This window comes from Heptranchias perlo, chromosome 12, assembly GCF_035084215.1.
Source record: "Heptranchias perlo isolate sHepPer1 chromosome 12, sHepPer1.hap1, whole genome shotgun sequence".
Classification (NCBI taxonomy): Eukaryota; Metazoa; Chordata; class Chondrichthyes; order Hexanchiformes; family Hexanchidae; genus Heptranchias; species Heptranchias perlo.
The window spans coordinates 14,902,253-14,919,992 of record NC_090336.1 but is presented as its reverse complement, the minus strand read 5'-3'; the positions used below and the strand labels follow the sequence as shown (position 1 = coordinate 14,919,992).

At 43.0% G+C, this 17,740-nt stretch overlaps 1 protein-coding gene across 7 annotated transcripts in view; it reads right to left on the bottom strand.

Moving 5' to 3' along the window:
• The window catches only part of atg13 (ATG13 autophagy related 13 homolog (S. cerevisiae)), a 90,119-nt gene that overhangs the window by 7,984 nt on the left and 64,395 nt on the right, over positions 1 to 17,740 (bottom strand). For 5 of the 7 annotated variants that reach the window (XM_067993684.1, XM_067993688.1, XM_067993685.1 and 2 more), the window contains 3 exons: positions 16,939 to 17,055; positions 8,597 to 8,736; positions 6,415 to 6,532 (listed from right to left, as the gene is read on the bottom strand). In XM_067993684.1, coding sequence (XP_067849785.1) covers positions 6,415 to 6,532; positions 8,597 to 8,736; positions 16,939 to 17,055 — 375 coding nt within the window. The remainder of the gene's footprint in view (positions 1 to 6,414; positions 6,533 to 8,596; positions 8,737 to 16,938; positions 17,056 to 17,740) is intronic. The other 2 variants (XM_067993689.1, XM_067993690.1) reach the window with 1 other exon arrangement.

The following is a 17,740-nucleotide window of genomic DNA, read 5'->3' as shown; positions in this document are numbered from 1 at the left end:
TCACTCAATAACTTCCAGTGGCCATATTGGATTACAAGCGTTAAATGCGTTTCTCTTGATTTACGTTAAGTTGCACTAACTTTTACAGGTTATCGTTTCAAAATGACATTTATTTATGGATGTCCTTTCAACTGATTGAATGCTGCTGATGCTATTTGAAGTGTCGGGCACTGTGCGAGCAGATGCGACTCTGAATCTTGTCCTTTTTTACAAAAAGTTTGCTGGCTAAACTCCCCTGCTGTAAACCCCCTCCCCTCCCCACCACCACACACACATTTTTACTTATTGGTGACGGGTTTGTGGTAGATTCTGAATTATTTTGCGAACAATAAATGTGTTTTGAGGTTACTTTCGATTACCCCATACACCTCCCTGATCCCAGTTTGTTTACAGTGTTCATTCTGACTTCATTCCCATTTACTGATTCTTATTTCCAGTTGTTACCGGTGGTCAAAGCTTCTCACCTTCAACCGAACAGTTTTCAATATGGGTGAAATTGGCTTTCACCCTAACAAGTTAATATCAGCGAAACAGTTAGGGCTGTTTGTAAATTTAAAATAATATCCTTATGTTCAATTTGAGTGATTTATAAAACTTTTGGTCGCTCAGTTTTTCTTCAGTCTGTAACTCACGTGTCGCTATCCCGAATCACAGAATAATATTGCCTTCGGTGAAATCTAATTTCTAGTTTCTTTAACAAAAATTTCTCCAACTGACATTTGGGGCATGATTTTAAATGGGAAAAAAGGGTGGGTGCAGTAAAAATTTTAAAAATCTAAAGTCTGCTCCCAATCCGCCTACTTCCTGTTTTCACGGAGGTGGGACGAGGGGTGGGCGACCAGCCTGCTTTCAGGAGGCGGATCGCTCATCAGAAGCTTTCAAGGAGGCTGCAGGCCTCCATTTTTCCAAAATTTTTTGTTTTTAGGCCCTGGGGGCCGGGATTCCTGGGCCTTCTGATTCACACCACGTGAGAGGAGGCAAGAAGGCCTCAAACTACAGGTAAGTGCCTTTATAGCACTGAGTGTGGGCCCGGAGGAGCTGGAGTGCTTCCCCCAGGCCCAACAAGCCTACCTGCAGCGACCCTACAAAAGTAATCTCCGCCCCCCCCCCCCTCCCCACCAACGACCTCTGACCCCACAATCTCCGAGCCACCCCCTGGTGACCTCCCCCCCCCCCCCCCGCACAGCTAACATTTACCTGTTCAGTCCACTTCCTTCCTCTTCTCCCGTCCGACTGAGGCCAGCCTGTCAATCAGGCTGGCCTGTCGGGTGGGAAACTATCAACAAAAATAATAAAAGACGCCCTTACATCAAAATTGTACGGACGTCCGGGAAACCCGTACTTCCGGGTTTCCAGACAGGAATTGCCCCCGTCGCACCCCCGATAAAATCATGCCCTTGATTTAGTTCAAAGCGACTGGGAAAATTTTCAACATTATTATTATAATTCAGCACAAATCTGATGACCAGGGCCGCTGTCTTTGTTTTTTAAATGTCTGGTTTGGAATCTGCAACAAGATGCGAGCTCACATTGCTGAGACTCAGCCCCTGGCATCTTTCTATTAAAATCTGCCACTTGGTAACGCATTTTACACAATCCAGACAAACAGCGCATTGTTCTGATTATAAAAATCATGGCCTAGGGACTAAATTATATTTAAATGCTGTTTTGTAAAATAAACAATTTATATTTTGTGACGACGATCTGTAAATAAATTGAACTCCTTTGAGAAATATTATCTGAGAAATTCTGCCTTCATTCCCTCACTGTGCATTTCCATAGGTACAGTTCGGCACTACTGGACCACTTAAGGACACGACACGTCTTGTTATTAGAGCAGAGTTAAGGAGACAAAGTCAACTATTTTCCTGCATCGTTGTGTTTTTATGTTAAAAATATATTTCTAACGACCGCGCGACCTGTTGTCAAGTGCTTCAGGTTTAAACTTTATTGTAATAAACTCTTTTCCAACAGTCCCCATTCTCCGGCCAATCTGTGTGTATAGTGATCAGAGGGTTGACTCCGAATCGGTGAGTTTGACCTGAAAGTGAGATGTCGGTGGTGGAAAGGACACAGGGGCTCTCAGCTCAAAGATACCAAACTCGATACTGCTGCTGTTTGACAGACAGTGTCTCAATATCACCTTTGTTCCAAAAACGATGGAAATAATTCAAGTGCTACCCTGGTTTTTATTAATTTCGTGCAATAAGGACGGAACGACACTGCCCGAGAGAGGGGAAAAATACACACAAATACATAATATCCAAATACAATTTGCTGCAACCGGTAGTTTTAGAATTTAAAGGAAGAACCGATGGATACATTGGGAAGTTCCCTGTGCCTACGGCCTCACATGTACCTTTGCTCAATCAACACGCTTGTGCTCCAACATGGCGTGTCACGTGACCTGTGATGTGTATTAGGAACACCCTACAGTCCTGGCCGGAAAAAGGGATCTCAACACAGATCGGGCTGCTGGGCCTGACGCCACCAGAGGGTGCTCAAAAGAAATGGGGGCCGAGTCCTTCGCTCATATATTTAACAGCTCACTGGGATCGTTCCGATAGACCAAAGAAAGGCCCATCTGGTCCTAATATTTAAAAAGGGCCACTAGAAGAAGGAGGCATATGACATGCATAGGCAGCTGGGATCAAGTGGATCCCTTGAAGAGTATAGAGATTGCCGGAGTAGAGTTAAGAGAGAAATCAGGAGGGCAAAAAGGGGACATGAGATTGCTTTGGCAGATAAGGCAAAGGAGAATCCAAAGAGCTTCTACAAATACATAAAGGGCAAAAGAGTAACTAGGGAGAGAGTAGGGCCTCTTAAGGATCAACAAGGTCATCTATGTGCGGAAACACAAGAGATGGGTGAGATCCTGAATGAATATTTCACATCGGTATTTACGGTTGAGAAAGGCATGGATGTTAGGGAACTTGGGGAAATAAATAGTGATGTCTTGAGGAGTGTACATATTACAGAGAGGGAGGTGCTGGAAGTCTTAACGCGCATCAAGGTAGATAAATCTCCGGGACCTGATGAAATGTATCCCAGGACGTTATGGGAGGTTAGGGAGCAAATTGCGGGTCCCCTAGCAGAGATATTTGAATCATCCACCGCTACAGGTGAGGTGCCTGAAGATTGGAGGGTAGCAAATGTTGTGCCTTTGTTTAAGAAGGGCGGCAGGGAAAAGCCTGGGAACTACAGACCGGCGAGCCTGACATCTGTAGTGGGTAAGTTGTTAGAGGGTATTCTGAGGGACAGGATCTACAGGCATTTGGAAAGGCAGGGACTAATTAGGAACAGTCAGCATGGTTTTGTGAGAGGAAAATCATGTCTCATGAATTTGATTGTTTTTTGAAGGGGTAACCAAGAAGATAGATGAGGGCTGTGCAGTAGACGTGGTCTACATGGACTTCAGCAAAGCATTTAACAAGGTACCGCATGGTAGGTTGTTACATAAGGTTAAATCTCATGGGATCCAAGGTGAGGTAGCCAATTGGATACAAAATTGGCTTGACGACAGAAGACAGAGGGTGGTTGTGGAGGGTTGTTTTTCAAACTGGATGCCTGTGTCCAGCGGTGTGCCGCAGGGATTGGTGCTGGGTCCGCTGTTATTTGTTATTTATATTAATGATTTGGATGAGAATTTAGGAGGCATGGTTAGTAAGTTTGCAGATGACACCAAGATTGGTGGCATTGTGGACAGTGAAGAAGGTTATCTAGGATTGCAACGGGATCTTGATAAATTGGGCCAGTGGGCCGATGAATGGCAGATGGAGTTTAATTTAGATAAATGTGAGGTGGTGCATTTTGGTAGATCGAATCGGGCCAGGACCTACTCCGTTAATGGTAGGGTGTTGGGGAGAGTTATAGAACAAAGAGATCTAGGAGTACAGGTTCATAGCTCCTTGAAAGTGGAGTCACAGGTGGATAGGGTGGTGAAGAAGGCATTCGGCATGCTTGGTTTCATTGGTCAGAACATTGAATGCAGGAGTTGGGATGTCTTGTTGAAGTTCTACAGGGCATTGGTGAGGCCACACTTGGAGTACTGTGTACAGTTCTGGTCACCCTATTATAGAAAGGATATTATTAAACTAGAAAGAGTGCAGAAAAGATTTACTAGGATGCGACCGGGACTTGATGGTTTGACTTATAGGGAGAGGTTAGACAGACTGGGACTTTTTTCCCTGGAGAGTAGGAGGTTAAGGGGTGATCTTATAGAAGTCTATAAAATAATGAGGGGCATAGATAAGGTAGATAGTCAAAATCTTTTCCCAAAGGTAGGGGAGTCTATAACGAGGGGGCATAGATTTAAGGTGAGAGGGGAGAGATACAAAAGGGTCCAGAGGGGCAATTTTTTCACTCAAAGGGTGGTGAGTGTCTGGAACGAGCTGCCAGAGGCAGTAGTAGAGGCGGGTACAATTTTGTCTTTTAAAAAGCATTTGGACAGTTACATGGGTAAGATGGGTATAGAGGGATATGGGCCAAGTGCAGGCAATTGGGACTAGCTTAGTGGTATAAACTGGGCGACATGGACATGTTGGGCCGAAGGGCCTGTTTCCATGTTGTAACTTCTATGATTCTATGAAATTAGAACCAGGAAATTACAGGCCCATTCGTTTAACTTTGGTTGTAGGTAAACTGTTAGAAGGGATCATTAGAGATATACTGTACGAGCACTTTGACAGAGAAGGGGTTATTGCAGACCCTTAATATGGCTTCTGGAAAAAGAAGGCCCCGTCTCTCCAACCTGGTTGAATTTTTGAGGAAATTACTAGGCTGGTGATGTTCGTTGCCCGGTCGACACTGTGTATCTTGATTTTCAAAAAGCCATCGACAAAGTGCCACACAAGAGGCTAACTGAATACAGTATTCTAAATGAGACCTGAGTCTTGTGGAATTAGCAGATTTTGGGTTGGATAAAGAACTAGTTGCATTCTTGTAGGCAGAAGGTAGTTATTAACGGTATAGTTTCTGCCTGGGGACCAGTCACTAGTGGAGTCCCGCAGGGATTGTTGTTAGAGTCAATGCTCTTTACCATCTTTATCAATGATCTGGATGAAGGTGTTGGGGGAACTGTCAGCAAGTTGGCAGATGATATAAAGATATGTGCGGGTGGAAGGACCTTAGATGAGAAAAATAGAATGCAGGCAGATCCAGATGCGATGGGGGAATAGGCCTGTATCTGGCAGATGTCTTTTAATATAGATAAATGTAGCATAATGCACGTAGGCAAGAGGTAATGCCAAGCATGTGCATACCATGCTTGGGAGAAGAACTTGGGTGTTATAGTGCACAAGTCACTGAAGCTCCACAGCCAGTGCTGTGAGGCTATTGCAAAAGCAGAAAGAGTGTTAAGACATATTGCCAGGACAATTAAATATAAAACAAGAAATACTACCTGTCCCTGTGCAAGGCTGTGGTCAGGTCTCATTTCGAATACTGTTCAGTTTTTGTCCCCTCATACGATGGGTGAAATCGAGGCCCTAGAAAAGGTTAGTCGAGGGCTACTAGATCGATACCTAATTTAAGGGCCCTCAGTTACCACGATGGTCTTAGAGAACTGGAGATTTATACTCTAGAAAAGTGTAGACTTTGAGAAGTTTTTAAAATAATGTAAGGATTGCATGTGGATAAGCCATTTGAGCTAGATAGGTTAGAGAGAGCCAGGGGATATAGTATAAGTTTCGCAAGCATAGAACTAGGTTACATGTTAGGAGGTACTTCTGTTCGCAGAGAGTCGCCGACCTCTGAAAGAAGCTGCCAATAAATTTCAGTGAGTGCAGATTCACTGCAAGCATTCAGAAGGGAGCTGGATGAGTTCCTGGGTACGGGCTCATAACCTCATATAGTAGGTAGGTAGGTAGGAATTGGAGGGAGTATATTCCAGTCACTGTGATCTCCTGGAATTTGTTTGATTGCCCTCGGGGGTTGGAGAGGAATTTGCCAGATATTTTTCCCCCTAAATTAACCTTTTTTTTGTCTTTCCCAGAAGATTGTGTGGCTGGGGGGTCATGACAGTATGAATCAGGCTTGATGGACCAGCCGGTTTTTTCCTGTAGCTTTGTGTTTGTTTGTTTGTTAACATACGCACCAGGCCAAGGTCACTCTAAGACATCACAGACCCTGGACTCAGTGTGTTCAAATGTATACATTACAAGGCAATGTGCAGTTGTGTAAGAAGAGCAAAGGGCTGGCAGAAAATGAGCCAAGCAACATCATGAGTGTAGAACTTCAAACTTGAAATGAAGTCACGGGAAGATTTCTCATATAAATTCCCCAGTTATGTAATTTAGCCCTTTATTTTCATAAAATCTAAACACACACGACTCGTAATCTGTGGAAAAATGTTGGTAATCTGGTGCTCAGAGAGACAAACCTATTCTACTGGATATGCTGTGCTTGGAGTCATACCTGATTGGCTGGTTTGTTAACAAATGCTCCCACTTTCCTGGTGAAGGTGGTCTCCGGTGCATCCTGTGGTGATCCGCTCTTCCCCTCACTGCTCTTTGATAACATTAATGCTTCACCACTTTTTAAAAAAAAAAGGGGGAAAACTGATCAGATGGTCACGTCAAAGACGTTTGTAAATGGTTTAATTACTTTTTGTTGTGCTCATCTAGACGAGAAATTTCAGTCTGGGTGAATGGAACTCCCCGTCCAAACCAGATCAGGTGTTGAACAGGCTGGATACAAGGTAAAGTTCTCGCTACTTCACCAATTAAGTGTCTTATTTTTATTCAAGCATCAGCCTTCCACAGGTCTAATCAAGTCTGACAATTTCCAATTTCTGGGTAGTTCGGCAGCGAAGACTTGAACCCAGAAAGCTAGACTGAGGCTGCATATGCTTGTTTCCTTAAAGCATTTACCTATGGCACAGAGGGAGAGGACAGATTTTAGTTTCAGCCTCCATTTGGCCTAGATTCAAGAGCAGGTCTCAGAGGTGAAAGGACAGTGCAATGACCCTCAATCACATATGTCCATTTCAATAAAGAACTAAGAGTCTCATTGCAAGATGTCATCTGACAAATCGGAGAAAAATATTTTCAAACACATTCCATGCACATAACCTGAGAGAATGGCCAGGCAAACTTGCTGCATCTCAATCACCCGCTAGGAGGTATATTCTGAGAGGACTGAATTCACTTCAATTTGTTGAAACAGTTAAATACTGAAGGCAGTTTTGCTGCTTTATGTTGTGCCGAATATGAAACAGTGATACCAAAACATTCCTTGTAAAATAATTCAGAATTATTTTCATTTATAAATGACCATTTATAAATGAAAATAAAAGTGTACAGCTCTACAACTGTGGTAAGCAGGTACTTTGTTTCACATTGGCTTGATGCAAATTTTGTGCAACTGTTTTATGGGACTGATTTGGGGGTAGGCTTGGCTGCAGGGCTGGAGTCATATCTAGCACAAAGGAAGATGTTTGTTGGAGGCCAATCATCTCAGCCCCAGGACAGCCTCAATCTACAGGAGTTCCTCAGGGCAGTGTCCTCGGCCCAACCATCTTCAGCTGCTTCATCAATGACCTTCCCTCCATCATAAGGTCAGAAGCGGGGATGTTTGCTGATGATTGCACAGTGTTCAGTTCCATTCACAACTCCTCAGATAATGAAGCAGTCCGTGCCCACATGAGCAAGATCTGGACAACATCCAGGTTTGGGTTGATAAGTGGCAAGTAACATTCGCACCAGACAAGTGCCAGGCAATGACCATCTCCAACAAGAGTGTAACCACCTCCCCTTGACATCCAATAGCATTACCATTGACGAATCCCCCACCATCAACATCCTGGGGGTCACCATTGACCAGAAACATAACTGGACCAGCCATATAAATACTGTGGCTACAAGAGCAAGTCAGAGGCTGGATATTCTGAGGTGAGAGACTCACCTACTGACTCCCCAAGCCTTTCACCATCTACAAGGCACAAGTCAGAAGTCAGGAGTGTGATGGGATACTCTCCACTTGCCTGGATGAATGCAACTCCAACAACACTCAAGAAGCTCGACACCATTCAGGACAAAGCAGCCCGCTTGATTGGCACCCCATCTACAAGATGCACTGCAGCAACTCACCAAGGCTTCTTCAACAGCACCTCCCAAACCCACGACCTCTACCACCTAGAAGGACAAGGGCAGCAGGCCCATGGGAATAACACCACCTGCACGTTCCCCTCCACAACACACAGCATCCTGACTTGGAAATATATTGCCGATCCTTCATCGTCACTGGGTCAAAATACTGGAACTCCCTAGCTAACCACACGGACTGCAGCGGTTCAAGAAGGCGGCTCACCACCACCTTTTCAAGGGCAATTAGGGATAGGCAATAAATGCTGGCCTTGCCAGCGACACCCACATCCCACGAACGAATTAAAAAAAAGATCTTGTAGGCTAATTGAAATTGAGAAGTAGGCCGATTAAAAAGAAACGGTCTTGGTTTAGTGCTCATTATACTTTTCACCTTTCCAAGCCAGATTTGGCTGCCATGTTTCACAGTCAAGTTTTCATACCATTACATATTGATTGATGTAGAACTCTGAAAGCACCTGCTTGATCAATCCTACCATTAATTCCAACTGTACCTGCTAGAAGGAGTTGCTGGCACATGTTGATTCATATCTGTCGGATTACAGGTAGGCACCCTGTCACTGTCAGCCTGGGTACCATGGGCAGGATGTAGAGGCAGAACAGGTATACCTCCTTCTTTACCAGGAATTACCATCTAAGAACAACAGGAATAGGAAATATTTAAAAACAAATCAGTAACGAAAGCTTTAACTAAATTGTTAAGAAATGATTCCAATCGCAGGTGACCAATACATTGCTTAAGAATGGAACACAATGCTACTGGGGTAATATAGATATATAAATTAGACATTACTCAAATATTTAGTTGTAGCTTTGCATCATTCTGCGAAGTTTGAATTCTTGCCCTGAATACTACATTCTGGTAACAATAACATGCAGGATGGTCATAGTGTGTTGGTGCACTGTGGATTTAAGTTCACACCCAGGGTCTCCATCTTGGCTCCGTCATTTGGGGAGGCAATGGGCAGATGTTATGCACTTGAGTGCAGGGAGGGAGGAAGAAAAACTGCAATCTTCAATTAATGGACAATTAACATGGAATCCCAGTTGATGCAGGGACACCTCACCTTTTCACTCTTTCAACAGGAGCACAAAGAGATCTCAAGAGGAGAAAATAAAATTCACGGGGAGGGGAGGGGCCAGATTTTGCTATCAAAGTAACGGTGAGGCTAATGGCACTTGCCGTTACTTATGCGTAAATGGTACAGCAACTTCAAGCGAGGAGCAGATGCACGGTTGAATGCCAATATCCAAAAGTTGCTACCGAGTTGCTTTGCGAAAATGGCATCTCGCTGTCTGCCTCACCGCTGAAATGCATTGAATGTCGTGAAGTTGTTGTATTTTCGCGGTAGATGCGAACTAAACTCGCTACAGAAAGTTAAGCCTTGTCATTACAAGTGTAAGTACCTTTTTAACGTGATGAGTGTTAATGACTGCCGTCAACCTCTCTGGCACTGAAAATTAACTATTACAAGGGTGGAGTCTCATTCCTTCAGGTATTAATTATTGTTGGAGATTTTAAAAATGTCAAATTTAAAAATGTTATTTTTTTTACTTTTCCTTTCTATCGCTTTTATCTCTATCACTTAATCCAATCTTTCTTTTCCTCTCTTTATTTCTCTTCCTGTACCTGATTTGACATTGAATTCACCCACTCTAATTTTCAGTTCCTTCTCAGTCCTTCTGCTGTTTATTTCTCAATCCTTCAATCTGATTGGTTAAGGAGATGCCCTGTTGCTTGCCCTCTTCACTCAAGCCCCGGATGCCTCGTTTCCCTCACTGCCCCATGATCAGCTCGCACTTTCAGCAAATTAGTGGGCAAAAATGTTTTGAGCTGAAGGGTCCAGGAGCAAGTCTAACTAATGGCAGACGCCGTCAGATGCTCTGCTACAGCAAAATCTGGCCCATAAAGTTCCACATATGTTCCAACAACTATATAAAGGGTTCTTCACTTCATTAAAATTTATCAGTCCCATTACGCTTTGCTTGATAAATGACAACCATAAAATGGCCTTTAAGGGGGAATTCTACTTTCCAGGTGAGGTAGCTGCAGTTTGGGCATAAAGCTTAGGGGAAATGAGGCTGATGAAGATAAATGAAGAACTGGGAGTTTGCCCTCCTTGGACACAGAAATGTCCATGTTGAGGTTATGTAGCACAGGGTGAACAAACTCAATCTTCAAAAAGGCAATTCCTCCAGTTTCTTCTTGTTTGTCAATTTTCTCCCCCCCCCCACCCCACTTTTCTGAAGGTGCAGCCTCTTGCTGAGGTACCCTGCTGAGTGGCTATGTGTGAGCTTAGACAGTAAGTCATGATAGGCTATTCAATTGTAAAAGTGGTGGTGGGGGGGGGGGGGGGGCAAAGGGCTTCACAACCTGATCCAGTCCTAATCCCACTTTCCAGGAATCACCGCATAATGATTTGGAGCCATAACACTGCCTGATTTTTCACCTCCAAGTCCAAAACTGCAGAGGCCAACGGTAGCATGCCAACTGTTGCTTGGGCTGAGATCAGCTAACTCAAATCAGACCAGGAAATGTACTTGCAACCTGTAACTCCAATCGGGGGAACTGAATTCCTCCAGTTTCTTTCTTGTGACTATTCTTTTAGCCCAGAACACTTATCTCACTTAGATCTACTTATTGCCTCCTGTTCTAATGTGGACAGGTCAATTTATTGGTTATTTTAACATTCTTACTTCTAAGTCAGGAGTGTGATGGAATACTCTCCACTTGCCTGGATGAGTGCTGCTCCAACAACACTCAAGAAGCTTGACACCATCCAGGACAAAGCAGCCCACTTGATTGGCACCCCATCCACCACCCTAAACATTCACTCCCTTCACCACCGGCGTACTGTGGCTGCAGTGTGTACCATCCACAGGATGCACTGCAGCAACTCGGCAAGGCTTCTTCGACAGTACCTCCCAAACCAGTGACCTCTACCATCTCGAAGGACAAGAGCAGCAGGCACATGGGAACAACACCACCTGCACGTTCTCCTCCAAGTCACACACCATCCCGACTCGGAAATATATCACTGTTCCTTCATCGTCGCTGGGTCAAAATCCTGGAACTCCCTTCCTAACCGCACTGTGGGAGAACTTTCACCATACGGACTGCAGCGGTTCAAGGCACTCCCTTCACCACCACCTTCTCAAGGGCATTTAGGGATGGGCAATAAATACTAGCCTTGCCAGCGACGCCCACATCCCATGAACGAATAAAAAAAAATTTTGCACTTGAGCAACCGGCATTTCATATTCAAGCCACTGTGGCAGATAAGACCTGAAGGAAGCCAGGGAGTCATCTATGCACTAAGTTTGCCCACTCCTGCCAAGGGAAAAGTATTTTGGGAAATCTGTTGAGTGAATATAACCCATTCTATATTTACTTATTTGACACGTGCAATGTCAACATGCACAGGCAAAACACATTGGTGGAGAGGGGGAAAATGGCACTGTGTTATCTGGCGCAAATTGCAAACGGCCATCTGGACAAACACAAAAGTTGTACCATGGATTTTTATTAAAACAAAACCAGCCATTACACTCCGCATTAACAAGACAGGGCTACTTCAGTTCATTTGGATGAGTATACATTAAAACATTGTCCTGTGGTTCGTACATTACTTCAATTCTAAATGGCCCAATTTATTAATTTGGTGGAACAATTCAACCATTCCTAATCCAAAACTTTCATGAAGAAAGTTAAAGTCAAATTCTTTTGAGTCTGTTTCTCATTTACTTATATAGTACCACAAACTGCAGAGAAGACACTATCTCCGATAGGCTGATTCGCCATTGCGAGTAGGCATGAATGACTAACGCAGCAGTGGCGAACATGCGGTTCTTCGATTGCTCAAGTGCGAAACTTTGACCCGTCAACATGATTGAGCGTAGTATGACTCTCTAATTAGGCAGCTGAAGCAATCATGCGTGCTGCACTCAGGGAATTGAAAGCGTCATTTTCTGTGGAAGATGAGTTTTCAAGGGAGTGAGAGCAGAACTACTGCAGGATTGGTGCCTAGCAGGGAGGACTGGAGTGAGACTGACATTTTTTTAAAAAACAGAGCTAGGAGCAGCCGGCAAGAGGACAACTTTGCTAAAAAAAAAAAGACTATGGCATTGAGAGGGGAGCAGCGAGTAAAGTGGTGAGTGAAAGCTGGTAACTTTGCTATGGATCAAGGACAAGATGATCTTAGCTTCAAAAGTATGAATGGTTGCTGGAGATGATTTGTGGAGTTTCAGATCTTTTGAGATATCAAGTGCTGTTTAAATTGGATTTTTCTCGGTGACAGGGCACTGAAGTGAAATCTACTGTAGAATATATATTTTAATTTAAAAAAAAAGTAACTGGTCAAACTGCAAACTGCTATTCTCCTGTCCCAGTTCAGTTTATTCTTCGCAGAATAGAAGTGAGGGAAATGACACAGGACATGTCACAGGGGTGTTTTAATTTCTGGTGCTGAGCTGAATACTTCTGTTCATGGAATGTGAGACCTAGGATGTGCCACAAAGTATTTTAAAAATGTTGGTGTGCAGCTGAATTTGAGGTTGTGCCACGCAAGAAATATTCAAACATCAAGACTGCTTGCTGCCTTTTGTCTGATTTCCACATTCAGTTTCACCTACACTTATCAATCTATTTTTTCTTTTCTAAACTTCAACACCTGACAGTACAGATCTGTTCTGACAGGCACATTTCACAGTTGTCATGTTCATGCACAACTGAGTAGGAATTAGATTTCAAAAAAAGTGAGAGACAAAGCATATCAAAAGTCACACTGATCTGTGTGCCTGACAGTACGTTGTGTGTTTCTTGTAGCTACAAGCAGGATGACACAAAGCATACTGACGATACTTGGTATTGTTTCATTGTTTATTAGAAATTGTTGAATTATGTTTCTCATTTTTAATTACTGAGATTATTGCAATTTTTAGAAATGAATAACCATTAATTAAAAATGACGACTGGAATTTTGTTCTCAACGCTGCTGACAAAAAGAGGTGCCATAGGTTACACTGAAAACATCCATACGATTATAACTAGAAGTAATGTTTGGCACTTTAACTCAATTGGAGTACCACGAACTGCAGATCATTGTTCTTGTGCTGTCGGGAACACTCCTGGAACATGAATGGTTCCTGACAGCAGTGGAGATCTAATTTTGAGTTCCCAGGACCCAAATTCCAATACAAGATGGCTTAAACACTTGCTGCCGTTTGTCACAATAACAATTTTTTTTCCCCCTGGCTCTTGAGCCATCCATCAACTAATAGAACAATTTGAATTAAAAACAGAGAATGCTGGAGATGCACTGCAGGTCAGTCAACATCTGAAAGAGATTAGGTTAAGTTTTGGGATATCCCTTCATCACTAACCTACTTTTCTTTTTCAGATCTGATAACATGCTGCGCATTTCTACTATCTTCTGTATTTAAGATTCTCAGCATTAGGGTTTTACTTTTCATCACAAACTGTGGGCTCTATCCCTTCTGACTAGCTACCATTGATTAAAGATAGCTGCTACGAACCGAGAAGGGCGGAGTGGGGGGGGGGGGGTGCGTAAGGAACGGTAAGTTTTCATTATCCCCAATGAGCTGACTTAATTTCAAGTAGCCTATGAATCACGTTAACTACCAAATGAAGAATTCAAACAGATTGAATTAGTGCACTAACTAATAGAGCAGCCAGAGGAAATACTCTGCATTTGGGAAGACATATACTTGGACATGAAGTAATTTATCTACACCATTAGCCAGCGCACACACGGTGGGTGGAAGCTCACAACATTCACGCCTATCAGATCCTTTAAAAGAATAATGAGAATAACAGGTATATGAGTGTGCAGGATCAAAGGTACTTAATAGTTGAATGAAATCAAGAGCTACAACTCCAATGGTTAGGTACAAGATAATACAAGTCCATCTACATTTGTCCATCTAATGTTGGCTATTGATCAGAGTAATTCAATTCATTTTATTTTTATTTTTATTTTTTTAGAAATTTAAAGAAAGAAGCATTTCTGGTTTCGGAGTTCCTACACCCCCAAAACATGCCACTCGTCAATTCCTTATGTCATTCAAGGATAAGCAGTTAACAATGCATATTAGATACGCAGAAAGCAACAGCACCTGAAAGGAGACAACAAGGCAGTAGGCATGAGAACGTGAAGCACTGCACACAAGCATTGTCCAAGCACCAAATAATTGAACAGAAGGACTGAATACTGCATACAAGTACCACAATATACAGATCAATCACAATCTTGTGGGCACTATGGCAGTTAATGGATGCTATGATAATCAGCAATGGAACTAAACTTCATTATTCCAATGTGCTGTGTTTAACATTTTGAAAGAACTATGTAGGTGTGGTGGAACGGAGTCATGAACATAAATCAATGAACTCTTATTACCTATTGTTACTGGTACTGTACTGCAAAATGTTACGGCACTCATTAAGTATAATTCCCTATAATACTGATTTAAAGAGAAAGAAAAGTTCAAAGACAGTACCATTTAATTTAAAGTAGCTCTGCACAGTGTATTGAATATATATTTGGTTATAAAAATACTGACATTTTTAAAAAACATCAAATTTCTTACCCTTACAGAAACTCTCCAATTCAAGTCTCATTTCTAGGGCATTCGTGATATTGCTTACAGAGAACCGTACTGGAGTAACCCCATGGAAATCAATGTGGCTGTGACTTTGAACTGGTTCAAGAGCCAATCTGGAGCCACCATGTCACCAGTTGGGTACTCTGATTACAGTAGCTTGAACTGATCCAGATTTGCTCTTGGGTCAGTGTGATGTCACAGCCCCATTGATTTAAACACAATTATTCTGGGAAGCAAAGAGGCCCAGGAGCAAGGATATCTAACATGGTGGGTCTCCATGAGGGCAAGGCATTTTACACTTACGCAAGAAGTCACTTAACTGTGGTATATATGTCCCTCTGTTTGTTAATTTTAGTGAAGCAGTAAGCGAGTCTAAAGTGATGCTTCCCCTTTTATATTCATGTCTACATTTTGCTAAATGGAGGAAATATCGTCCAATATTTTTCAATGTACAATGGGGGAGTACTCTGAATAAAAAGTACTCCTGCTGTGGACGGTTGTTCTCCTTTAATGAACCAGTGACTACAATGAACTTATATTGCTTTACAAATTTTGTTGTTATGTGTATACCCTTTCAAACTTGTCCAAAATCATTCGCTATTGAAAGTTTTCCCTCATTATATTTTAATGAACTTCTTCCCTATGTGGAGGACACTAACTTTTGTGTTTATTTGCATCTTTGCACTCTTACCCTGAATAAAGATATTAAACACATATAAACGAATAATAGGGTAGCACAGTACAGAACAAGCCTTAGGGAAGTACCGTAATTTCACCAAAATAACCTTCAAGGGTATCACTATATGTAAAATAAAAAAGCTGCAAATACATTGAACTAGAAGTCAGTTTTGCTAAGACCGTAGCAAGTTTCAATTTCTCTATAGCCAACCAAGCAAGTTCATAGAATCAGACAGCACGGAAGGAGGCCATTCAGCCCATCATGCCTGTGCTGGCTCTTTGAAAGAGCTATCCAATTAGTCCCACTCCCCCGTTATTTTCCCACAGCCCTGCAAATTTCTCCTTTTCAAGTATATATCCAATTCCCTTTTGAAAATTACTAATGAATCTGCTTCTGCCAGCCTGTCAGGCAGTGCATTCACATTAACAACTTGTTGCATAAAAACATTTCTCCTCATCACCCCCCTGGTTCTTTTGCCAATTATCTTAAAGTTCTTGTAGCTAGGAAAGGGCTTAGTCCACATTTCTGCATAAGTTTGAGAGACATGGGCCCCGATATTTATAGGGAGAAACCCAGAAATCCCGGGAAGGCGGAGGTATTGGCTGGGAAAGCCAGTGGTAGAAGAGTACAGCCAAGGACCAGTGGGGACAGTCCCCGGCAACTGGGAAAGATCGGGGATTGGTGGGGGGATCAGATCGGCAATCGGGAGGGAGAGGGGACAGGCTCAGGATTGCGGGGGGGAGGGCGAGGGTTGGACTGGCAATCAGGAGGGAGGTAGGACTGGGTGAAATCACGGGGAAAAAGTGGGGTGTTGCACCAGCAATCGGAAAGGGGGACAGGCTCGGGATCGCAGGTTTGGAGGGGGTGGAGGGGAGTCGGCCTTCCGTGGCAGAAGATTTGGTTGGGGGACTGGAGGGAGCACTACTGCTCCTCTTGGCCCAGAAGCAGTGCTATAAAAAGCACTTACCTGCTTGATTCGGCTGCTACCGTCTCCATTTTGCTGCTGGGTTTCCAGAGCCCTGGGAAACCTGGCCCACAACCATTATATTTAATACAGGCTCCCAACTGCACTGTGGGAGCCTGATTTAAATATTATAAGGTGTTTCACCTCGAGAACAAGACACAGACACACAACGCCACCTACTGCTGTAAAAATGGTGGCAAGCGCATACATGATGGGTTGGGGACGCGTTACATGATTTTAAAATTTTTAACCCCCTCCCCAGGTCCTCTCCTGCCAGTTGTGGGGGGAGGGGTTTAAAACTCCCCCCACAGCGTTTAGTTTAGTAAGTACCACCATTGCAGCAAACAGCAACACTAAGCCAACATACATCATGAAGGTACAATTAGGTTTTTATTTACTGCTTTCTAATTGACACAAACAAAAAGTCTCGGTCAGGGTTATATTCAGTTGTGATTTTTTTTTTCTGCTGTTGAAATTACGGTACCTTTTTATAGTAAACTGCATTGGTTAAAAATGAGACTCTGGATCAAGTAATATTGAGTTTAACCAAGCATGAATCTTTGATTTACCTGATGACGATGTGCAGTATTTACACCAGCAGTTAAGGCTGCCGGGCAACAGGCTAGGTCAGCTGAACCACCACCGAGAGTAGCAAAGGGCTGATAGGAAAGACGTGAGCTGTAGAGCTGGGAGAAGGAAGAAGGGCACAGAAAATAGACACAGATACTAAATAGTCATCAGACTGATACACATAGCTAGAACAAGAGGGAAACACAGGAATGGCATAATCGTAAAAAATCACACATGTAGCAAAAATCACAATAGCACTTATGAAATTTGAGAGTTTGAATTTTGATATTTTAGTTTAACTACTATTCCAAAACTATGGATTATTTATCATGCCTCTCCATGGATTTTACCAAAAACTAGTGCAATCCATGGTGGTGTTTTCTCATGCAAACTGTTGTGACTCCCCAGGCTTTATAAATTGCATTTCCTTCTTCCCTTTCATTTCATTCCCCCACTCCCTACTGAAGCCTTGGCTTTATCTCTTCAGTTTGGCGGAGGCTAAAATGAACAAAATAAAACTTATGAACAAAACAACTTCTTATCATAACAGACTGAGGCGCCAGGAGTCTTGCAAAGTCCCATTGAAAAGCTGCCGAGATGCAATTTTTTCCTCGGTCCAGGAAACCGTGCGACATGTGCCCACCTGGCACCTAAATCCATTCCCCAGCCAAAGAGGCATTCTGCCAGAACACTGGCCTTATCTCATTTCCATGAAGAAGTATCTACAATGCAGAGATGAGATATAGAAAATTTGAGTGACTATTGTGCCAAGAGGTTTCACTGCTGACCCTGACATCAGGT